This window comes from Oncorhynchus kisutch, unplaced genomic scaffold (assembly GCF_002021735.2).
Source record: "Oncorhynchus kisutch isolate 150728-3 unplaced genomic scaffold, Okis_V2 Okis07a-Okis12b_hom, whole genome shotgun sequence".
Classification (NCBI taxonomy): Eukaryota; Metazoa; Chordata; class Actinopteri; order Salmoniformes; family Salmonidae; genus Oncorhynchus; species Oncorhynchus kisutch.
The window spans coordinates 3,528,405-3,539,784 of NW_022261984.1; the positions used below are offsets into that span (position 1 = coordinate 3,528,405).

Sequence of the window (11,380 nt, forward strand, 5' to 3'; positions counted from 1 at the left end):
CATTTCATCCCTGCAGGAGTCGAATTCACAGCCTGCAGATGCTGCGCCACACAGGACCGAATACTGTCATGTGTAACAGACCATGTAACCCACTACCCCTCGAAGCACCCTTACAGCCGTTCACTGTACATTTTCTCTTTCAGACGGGCCTCTATAAAACCACGTTTGTCTCCTGCATGTGTAACTCTGCTCTTCTTTTGGTTCTGAGACTGAGACAAGGTGTTCTTTGTGAATCAGTTGACCTTTGAAAACAAACAGTCAGTCCGTCTCCAGAGATGGAGTCCAGGGTTGGATGCCAATGAAGTCAAATATTGCCAAAAACTTTGTGTGTGTATGTGTGTGTGTGTGTGTGTGTGTGTGTGTGTGTGTGTGTGTAGACTGCTCTTCAGTTAATATTCACATGTGTATCAGTGTATGTTTGTGTAACAGAGTTTGTCCCTACATGGCTGATTTAGGATGCAATCTGACGTACACGACCACACTAATGTATCCACTGAGCAGCGTCATAACCACTAGCCTATAAACCCTGCTTTAGTTGGTCTGAGGGCAACAAGCTGTCTGTACATGTGAACAGTGTGTGTGTGTGTGTGTGTGTGTGTGTGTGTGTGTGTGTGTGTGTGTGTGTGTGTGTGTGTGTGTGTGTGTGTGTGTGTGTGTGTGTGTGTGTGTGTGTGTGTGTGTGTGTGTGTGTGTGTGTGTGTGTGTGTGTGTGTGTGTGTGAGTCAGTGCGTACAGTTTATGTCTGCACACCACTCTCTTGCCCAGGTGCGTGTGTCTGCCTGCTTCTGTGAGAGCCAGTTAACACAAATAGAGGCCAGCTGTTGCCACAAAGCTTTGTCCAAACCCATGTAGAAGACGTGCCTTGGATCCATGTTCAGCTCTCAGAACAGGACGTTAACTGCATTGTGCTTAAAGAAGTGTTAAATGCTATGTCATACAATGTTGGTTAGTGTGTAAGTACAATAATAACACACTCGGATGATAAAATCAATTTTATTCGTGTCCAGACGAACTTGTTTACCCTTGAATGCATGAGCACGCGTACACACACACACACACACACACACACACACACACACACTAAAGTCCTCTCTCCAGGCCCATGCACACAAAAACAGACATCCCAGAGAGAAGATAGCATGGATTATTTCAGCCTGGAAATGATTATGCTCTGTATCACTAGTAACTCGGACTTCCTGTTTCCCACGGTTGCCGGGAGTCTGACTATCAGCCGTAACTGACGGTCAAGAGCCCCCTTGCATTGACTTCCTCCCACACAAGCATAGATAGAGTCAGTTACATTACAGTACATTACAGTACAATGCTTTTCTTGCTGTGTCACTCAAAGACGCACACTTAATTGAACAGTTTCAGACATCTATGAGCCATGTGTATTATGGGAGATGCCATAGGTATTCATAGTGTATGTTTTAAGATTCTTTGGAAAAAGTGAATAAATGATCATGGGTTTGGGTTGTAGATGTATTTTTTTTTATCTACCCTTTAATCTGAGTGTACTTTCACAAGTGTCAAATGTTATTACAGCCTCTGCTAACTACTGGTCATGTACCGTACCGTAGAAAATGGCTGTTTGAGTTTGGCCTACAAACACCACAGCAATATGTTCTCAAAGCATTCTTTGTAAAAGTGAGAACTCGATTGGCCCAGTTTTGGTAGGGATGTGGATATTCATTTTGTATTTATTTTATTTATCACCCACATTTTCCTACAAGGGCTAGGCTAACTCTGCTTGTCCTTCAGTGCTCACGATTTAGACTGGAATTTTTCCAATAATAAACTATATCAGCAAAGAATTTGAGACTGTTTCCTTTGGGCCCTCTGTGCGCCACTTAAGAAGCAGAGGGGAGACGAGTGGGGGAATATAGGAGGCATCATGAATGGGGCTTTCTTCACCCTTTCCACCCCTCCCATGTGACCTGCCCCTCCCATGTGACCTAGCGAGAGGTCACATGACTGATGATCTCAGAATGTGTCCCTCCTCATCTTTCAGGAATAAATGAGGAAAAGTTGGTAGTGACTCATCTAGGATAAACACACACTCTCACACACTGTAACAACTTACACACACACACACACACACAGTCAGATATCCAAATATGCACTCAGTAATTTCCGATGATCCTCAGAACCACTGGAACATTGCGCTGGCCTCTCCACTTCACTAACCAGCCATAACTACACGCTAGTTACCATCACCATGCTAGTTACATCACCACGCTAGTTACGTCACCACGCTAGTTACCATCACCATGCTAGTTACATCACCACGCTAGTTACGTCACCACGCTAGTTACGTCACCATGCTAGTTACCATCACCATGCTAGTTACATCACCACGCTAGTTACATCACCACGCTAGTTACGTCACCATGCTAGTTACGTCACCACGCTAGTTACGTCACCACGCTAGTTACGTCACCATGCTAGTTACCATCACCATGCTAGTTACATCACCACGCTAGTTACGTCACCACGCTAGTTACCATCACCATGCTAGTTACATCACCACGCTAGTTACATCCCCACGCTAGTTACCATCACCATGCTAGTTACGTCACCACGCTAGTTACGTCCCCACGCTAGTTACCATCACCATGCTAGTTACATCACCACGCTAGTTGCATCACCACGCTAGTTACGTCCCCACGCTAGTTACCATCACCACGCTAGTTACCGTCACCACGCTCGTTACGTCACCACGCTAGTTACATCACCATGCTAGTTACCGTCACCATGATAGTAACCATCACCACTCTAGTTACCATCACCACGCTAGTAACCGTCACCCCTCTAGTTACCGTCACCACGCTAGTTACCTTAACCACGCTAGTAACCATAAACACGCTAGTTACCGTCACCACGCTAGTAACCGTCACCCCGCTAGTTACCGTCACCACGCTAGTTACCTTAACCACGCTAGTAACCATAAACACGCTAGTTACCGTCACCACGCTAGTAACCGTCACCCCGCTAGTTACCGTCACCACGCTAGTTACCTTAACCACGCTAGTAACCATCAACACGCTAGTTACCGCCACCACGCTAGTAACCATCACCCCGCTAGTTACCGTCACCACGCTCGTTACATCACTGCGCTAGTTACGTCACCACGCTAGTTACCGTCACCACGCTAGTTACCGTCACCACGCTAGTAACCATCACCACTCTAGTTACCGTCACCACGCTAGTAACCATCACCACTCTAGTTACCGTCACCACGCTAGTAACCGTCACCCCGCTAGTTACCGTCACCACGCTAGTAACCGTCACCCCGCTAGTTACCGTCACCACGCTCGTTACATCACCGTGCTAGTTACGTCACCGCGCTAGTTACGTCACCACGCTAGTTACCGTCACCACGCTAGTAACCATCACCACTCTAGTTACCATCAACACGCTAGTTACTGTCACCACACTAGTTACCGTCAACACGCTAGTTACCTTAACCACGCTAGTAACCATCAACACGCTAGTTACCGTCACCACGCTAGTTACCGTCACAATGCTAGTTACGGTCACCACGCTAGTTACCGTCATCACGCTCATTACATCACCGCGCTAGTTACGTCACCACGCTAGTTACCGTCACCACGCTAGTAACCATCACCACTCTAGTTACCGTCACCACGCTAGTAACCGTCACCCCGCTAGTTACCATCATCACGCTAGCTCTGTGATGAGTGCTATGTCCTGTGACCAGTGCACCAAGCACATGCTGTGACGACAAATTAAACCTTGCATCCCCGACCATCTGTTTGTCTGTCATCACTGTCTGGCCAAGTTGCAAAGTCAGAAACCCTGCCTAAAATCTGACCTTAACCCTAATCTTAACCACACTGCTAACTTTATGCCTAACCCTAAACTTAAATTATGATAAAAAAAGATACATGTATGTTGATATAAATGTACATTTTTACTTTGCAGCTTAACCATGTAGTGGGAACCCTATGTGTCCCCTGAGACCCAAAATGGCGGGTCAGAAATAGGACAGCTTGAGTTTCCCACAGAGAGTTCTAAAAAACAGAGTCAAGTTCTCCCCCAGGCCCCAGAGCCTCCCCTACTCCCATCTGGATGACCCAGAAGAGGAAGAGGGGGCACAAGGGTGAAAATAGTTTTTTGTTGTTGTTGGTGGGGGTTTGTCCATATTCCCTTGTTCCATTATCTGTTTTTGCTATAGCAACTGCTACCCTCAGGTCCATACTTCTAAAACCCAACAGAAAACAGTCATAGACGTTATCATCAAGAACCAAGGGACTGTGAATGGAAATGGTGGAATTGGAATGACAGGTATGTTAGCCAGCTGAGACTGTAAGAGTCTGTGTGTAAAACAAACACATTTCCTATGGTCGGTCTTTTCATTCTGATGGTTTGAAGCACACAGACCATGGTCTCCTGGTTGTAAGTCAGGCTTGATTGGGCCTGTGAGACCCTTACAGGGGGTGGGGGGAGACCATGCCTGGGTGTGGAGTTCTGCATTGCCTTTTACAACCCCTCGGTGCTTTACAGGACTACAGCCTACAGAGCTCCCCCAAACTTACAACAACTAAACAGAGAGTTTCCTATGTTTTTTTGGTTTGGTAAGAGATGCCGTTTTTGAATTGGCTTGAAATATTCTCACCATGAAGCTCTGATATCAGAGCCTATGTATTTCAAGTGTTGGTAGCAGTCCCAACAACTGACATGTCTATATTAGGGAATGAATGGTCGGCACTCAAAAATGCGGTAAGATGTTTTGCTTTGAAGACTTCCTAAAAACACAGTGATTCTGAAGTCAAACTACCACTTTGCCCAGATGTGTCCTGTAAAGAAAAGGCACACAGCTCGTAGGCAGCGAAGTTAGCAGTTCTCGCACAGAGTGGCATATTCTCCAGGAATGTCTGTAAACAAGTCATGCTTTTTAATGTCTTTTTTTGGGCAGGTCGAGATGTTTGTGCAAGGATGCTTGGACAGTTACAGGGTGACATATGAAAAAAGAAAACCTCTCAGAAAGCCCTGCCAAAACATTACTGCAATCTCACTTGGCCCAAGGCCTGAGTTTTCACAGTGGTCTGTCTGTTACTAATCAAAACCAACTGGAGGGAGTCTTTCCCAGCTTAAGGAGATAGAGTGTGAGAGAGAGAGAGAGAGAGAGAGAGAGAGAGAGAGAGAGAGAGAGAGAGAGAGAGAGAGAGAGAGAGAGAGAGAGCTCTGTGAAAGGAGGAGTAAGAAAGTAGGATAAACAGCTGAGAGGATCTGGTTGGCGTGGAGAGCCTTGGAGGAGCTGTGAGAGAAGCAGGGAGAAAGACAGTGTATAGGATGTGACTAAGATTCCCTGTCAAACCAGCCAGGAGGCGGAGAAGAGAAGAGGTGGGATTGGACAGAGGGAGAGGAGGAGAGTGAGAGAACCCCCTCCCCCCACTCCACCCCATTCCACCCCACCCATTCTCCAGTCGTTCAGCGTCAGTGAAACCCCTAATGTGATCAAGATGGAAGCTCAAGCTATCTTTGGACTTTGTGCTGTGCTCCGGATTTTCGGTTGGCTCCGGGGGCTCCCTGCTCTCTGCTCCCAGAAAGGGGTAAAGTCAGCAATGGATTTGATTTGAATCCGCAAACCCTGAGAGCATTCCTCGGAACCGGGAATTAGGACCGATATCTCAGGAAAAGGGGGATTCATTCCTTGAGAAAGGCTTGTAGGATTGGATTTGTCTGTCCTCTGACTTTGATGGATGGCTAACTCTTCAACCCCATAGTGTTTATCCTGTTATCTTCTGTTATTCAGTCTTATGTTGCTGCTGTGTGGGACTGCGACAGTACCCCTCTGTATTCTGGTGGAGTATTGACAGTGACGCAACTCATCCAGGCACGTTGAGCGAAGTGGCACACGGATTACGCTAATTGAGTACATTTTACTTCTGTGTGAGAAGTTGTAATAAGTACACAGTGCCCTCCCTAACTCATGGGCCAGTTGACGTCAGAGGAGGAAGTCACACCGGGTCACCCTCCATCCAACAGCAGTCCTGTGGATGCTTAAGGTATAGACCGACTAGAGTCTAGAGTCTGACTAGAATCGTGTTTTGAGGCTTCCTCTGGCAGCTTTCCCCCTAATAGAAGCACACACACACACACACCTTTTCTACTGGTATAGAATGTTCACAGCTCAAACCTCACTCCATCAAGAGTCAAAATTCAGATCAAGGCAGTCAAAATTCTCAAAATGAACAGTCCCTGAAAAAAGATGATGATTAACATGGTAATCTGATGCTCCAGTTGTTGAGGCCAGAGGACAGATGTACAGACGTAGGAAGTGTTTCCCATTCAGTGCAGATGGTGGATGAGCGATATGATCTCCTAGCAACAGCCTTCACAGCCGTTCCATTACGTCTGTCAGTGGGGGTCTTCAGAGAACCATACAACGGCCGGCTGGCAATAATATACACAGATATTGGGTTGATTACAAATTTCACCCTATTCCCTATATAGTGCACTACCAGATCCCTATGGGCCCTGGTCAGAAGTAGTGCACTACATAGGAAATAGGATGTCAAACCGAAGTCTTTCAAAATGTTGTTGTCTCCAATATAAAGCAAAGACTATATATATGCTTCTTATATTTGTTTAATGGGCAACTTCATCAGCTTTTGATAGATTGACACAATGTTTTAAAGAAACCTCCATTGTAATCCTTCCTTCTTATCACTTCTGTCGTAATGGTGCCAATTACCTTTTTTCTTTAACAGGAATGGTTGCTTATGTTACTGTGCTGCTCTGTTAAGCCATAGTGGAGGCTGTCTGTCTGTGTGCATGTCCCTGTCTGTTTCTCTCTCTCTCTCTCTGCCTGTCTGCCTTTCTGCCTGTCTCCTCCATCACTGAGGTACGACAGAGGCCAACAACATTGTCCCATCAAAGTAAACAATTATTTAAGATTAGGGTTAAGGTTAACATTTCAGTGAAGTGGTTAAGTCGCTTGGCAAAAAAAAAAAAACTGTGTTCCGGATTTATTATTATGCTTATTATGTAGGCCCTTCAGGCAGCCTCTTCCCCTCTGACATTCCCAGACAGTGAATGTGGCCATCCAGAGGCTCTCAGCAAGAGACACACAATCACACACAGACACATTCACAAGCTGGATGGTGAGACACACTAATAGTTCTGTTATGAATGGGTTTGAGTCATGTGAGGCACAGTGGTTTCTTGACGACCTCGTACCCGATGTGGACAAATTGCCCCGGGGAGTTGTTGGTCCTCTTCTTCTGTCATACTCATAAAATCCTTGACTAGACTTCATGGTGGAAATCTTCTGCTAAAATGTATTTAGCCATAGGTGAAAGGGGTATGTATGGAGGCTTCCCAGCTCTTTAATGTGTACACATGTAGGATCTTAATCTGATCACTCTGTTCCAGGAGAACTGTCCTGCATTGCAGGAAATGTAAAACTTGTAGTGTATTTGATGTTTTAAAAGGCTTCTGAAGTATGTCATTTCCACTTTGAAATTTCAGACTTGATTTTCCCTTATGAAAAATGTATCAACCCCTTCCAAAAATATCAATGAATTATGAACCACATAATAATTCACATTTCCTGTTGTTGCGGGATTATTTTCCTGATGTAGTAAACTGTCTCAAATTAATATCCTACATCTGTACAGTGCTTGATAGGGACTGTCTCAGTGTAATGTGTGTCCAATGTTTACAGTTTGAACTCGGGTTCACTGTCTTGTCTGGGAATGTTGAAATTAGCAACTCTTTTCTCTTAACCAGTCGCATGTAAAAAAAAAAAAAGTTTACAAATAAATATATGGAAAAACTCTCAGCGCACTTCCAGTCAGATGCAAATGTCTTTTAATAATAGTGAGAAAATAAAAGCAAACCACTGTCTGAGAACTTGGTTTACCAGAAGTGGAAAGATGCTCTATTTATTTAACCAGGCAAGTCAGTTAAGAACTAATTCTTATTTTCAAAGATGGCCTAGGAACAGTGGGTTAACTGCCTGTTCAGGGGCAGAATGACAGATTTTTACCTTGTCAGCTCGGGGATTTGAACTTGCTACCTTCCGGTTACTAGTCCAATGCTCTAACCACTAGGCTACCCTGCTGGCTCATAGTAGCCATTGCAGTTAACTATTCTGTTTTGTAATGTTAAAATCCTGTAAGGTTCATGATTGTTCCATGTATGCTTGACATGGGGTTCACAACTATAGCAGTAACCTGCATTCATGTCCGCTTGGGTTCACACCTATAGCAGTAACATGGGTCCATGTCAGTTTGGGTTCACAACTATAGCAATAACCTGGGTCCATGTTATCTTGGGTTCACAACAATAGCAATGACCAGGGTCCATGTCAGCATACACAGACAACTCAGTTTATAATATCGCAAAGAACACAAACAGAACATGATTGCAGTACTCTTATTAACCCCTCCTTCCTAAAGTTTGCTAACCCCATAATCTGAGTAACTCATAACCTGAGTATCCCATAACCTGAGTATCCCATAACCTGAGTAACTCATAACCTGAGTATCCCATAACCTGAGTATCCCATAACCTGAGTATCCCATAACCCGAGTAACTGATAACCTGAGTATCCCATAACCTGAGTATCCCATAACCTGAGTATCCATAACCTGAGTAACTCATAACCTGAGTATCCCATAACCTGAGTATCCCATAACCTGAGTATCCCATAACCTGAGTAACTGATAACCTGAGTAACTCATAACCTGAGTAACCCATAACCTGACTAACCCATAACCTGAGTAACTGATAACCTGAGTAACTGATTCCCGACCTCTCTCTTTCTCTCTTACAGGAAGCTCAATAGAACTGCACCGTATGGTCCGCCATTTTGGTTCTACATCTTTAATTGGCTCTATGGTTAGCAGTGGGAGTCCGCCAACCATGCTTGTCGCCATACGGAAAAGAAGTTGGGAGGATCACGTGACTCACCGCTCCGGGTTACAGTACAGCTACGACGACCTGGACCTGGTCTGTTGCCATGGCGTCAGTGGCGACGGGCCTCGGCTGGCATCTGAGGGGTCCAAACAGGGGCGCAGGGAACGATGTGCCTCCATGCCGGAGTGCTGTCACCGGCCACGCCCCGATGGCCTCAACAATGGGCCGGGTCACACGTTGGAGTTTGTGACCTCAGTCAACGTGGAGGACAATGGCGATCACTCTGAGCCGGGGCACGTGATGTCAGCAGGCAACTTTGATTCAACTGTTGTCCCTGTGTTCCAGGCTGAGCTGGTAGACGGCTCTGATGTAACTGTTGATGATGATGACCTCAACGGGAGGCTGATGGAGTCTGAACCTGGAGGAATGCCGGACGCTGGTGAGGACTCAGTTGGCAGCCAATCTCACTGTGACCTGGGCAATGGGATTCTTCAGCCAAAGCCAAACATCATCTGCACTGCAGACAACAGTCATGAGGATGAGTATGACATTGAGGATGGCACCGATGATAACGAGCATCCCAACGTTGTTGATGACCGCGTTGCAATCACTGTTCAATCTGTCTCTGTTGACGAAGGACAACGGGTCTCTATCTGTCCGGACAATGGATTTTCACTGGCCTTTTCTGTTGGTGAGAAAACTGGCAGGCATCCAGAACTCCTGGAGACAATGGCCGACCATACAGACGGTCAGGTTGGACTTCCAGAACCCTTAGTGGACACACAGACCCAGTCTCATCATACTGAAGTTGAACCACGAGAGGACCTCTCCACCTTGGATGAAAGCAACATTACTGACCCGGGTAAAAGAACAGGAGTAATACAGCCAGCGGCCATTTTGGATTCCTCAAACGAACCAGAGTGCAATGGGGATGTAATATCAGATGTTAACGTGGAGATCTTGGAGGCTCCTGTTGCAGACGTTATGGAGGGGGAAGCTATGGGGGAAGATGTTGAGATTAAAGCCTTAGAATGGAAGGCTGAGGATAGTGTTGAAGGTGCTGATGGATTGAATGTTCAGAGGAAAATGTATGAAAGTCATGATACATTTGACCAGATTCTGAGGGGGCAACATGCTGTGTCAGTGGATGGCAGACAAATAGAACAAGAGCGGCATGATAGCATGAGGACTAATGATGGTTGTGAAATAGCTCAGGACCAGACAGTGTTGAGAAAGGAGGATGTTAACATGGTGGAGATGGAAGGATCCCAAGGAGAGGAAAGGGCTCTGGAAATGGGCAGGGAGAAAACCCCTGAGGATAAGGCAAGTGTGGAGTCTGTGCATGCTTTGTGTGTCACAGTGCAACGTTCCGAGGACCTGGAAAGGTCCTCCAGACGCCCATTAGCTGGACAGAAGAATCTTGAAAGTTCAAAAATGGACGGAATAAAGGAACGGACTACCGTAGAGGACACGGATCATCCAATGATACATGTGCATTCTGATGACCTCACAGTGGAGAATACGAGTGGCGGCTTGAGGTCCAAAGACTCAACGTGTTCCGAAGAACTAACCTCGGCTGTAACAGCCCAAGGACAGCACAGCGATGGTGGCTCAAAGCTGGACACCATCCATGAGATTAACCAATCCGAAGCAGAGGACGACTCAGTCCCACTGGGGAGACAAGGGGCTTCAGTCATGGGTATACCCACCTCTCCAGCAGCCAGGCTGCCCAATATGGACACTCTCAGTCAACCAACGTGTCCTAAGGAGGTAAATGAGCCCTTGCTGGAGAGATGCCATGGCAACCAAGCCCCTGTTAAACAATTAGGTGAGTCACCTGTTTTAGAGGCAGCCTACGGTCAGAAAGAACCGGACAGGCCCGGTGATGCACAAGCTGTAACGGAGGCGATTGAGGAAGTAGCGCATCCAGGTAACCACGGCAACACTCACCTTGGCGACAAGGCTTCAGACGTGAAGCGAGAGGCCAAATGCGGGGATGACAAGAGGGAGGACCATGTGGTGAAACTTCGCGCTAGAAAGGTAAGCTATAAATTCAGTTCTCCGTTGCATGGGGGTCAGGCTTTGCTGGTGTGTGTGTGTGTGTGGGGGGGGGGGGGGGTGTCTGTGCGAGTGTGTCTGGAAGTGTCCGTGTGTACACACACTATGTTCCGTATTTTGCTGTTGTTTATGAGTGTGTGCTGAGTAGTACTGCACTATGTAGTCCCTGTCTTACTGTCAGTTATTGGGCGGTGGTGAACGTTAAGCCCAGCACACAAATCACTATGTCCCGCGCTGTGCCTGGCGTGCCTCTCGGAAAACAATGACTTCACTTTCACATGCCTACCCATCTGTGACTACATTTGGGGATCTGTAAAATGTTCTACACTTTCCCAATGTCCTGCTGCAAAACAAGTTCCTATAAGGGCATGGAAGTTGTGTGTGAGGGCATTGGAAACACATAGCCAGATACGGAGTGGCCATAGGGCAATTC

At 46.4% G+C, this 11,380-nt stretch overlaps 1 protein-coding gene across 1 annotated transcript in view; it reads left to right on the forward strand.

Annotated features, from left to right (window-relative positions):
* Positions 1 to 5,262: 5,262 nt before the first annotated feature.
* The window catches only part of LOC109876141 (uncharacterized), a 42,473-nt gene continuing 36,355 nt past the window's right edge, over positions 5,263 to 11,380 (forward strand). The window contains exons 1-2 of the mRNA XM_031814897.1: positions 5,263 to 6,032; positions 8,807 to 10,929. Of these exons, the coding sequence (XP_031670757.1) occupies positions 8,830 to 10,929 (2,100 nt within the window). The 5' untranslated portion in view covers positions 5,263 to 6,032; positions 8,807 to 8,829. The remainder of the gene's footprint in view (positions 6,033 to 8,806; positions 10,930 to 11,380) is intronic.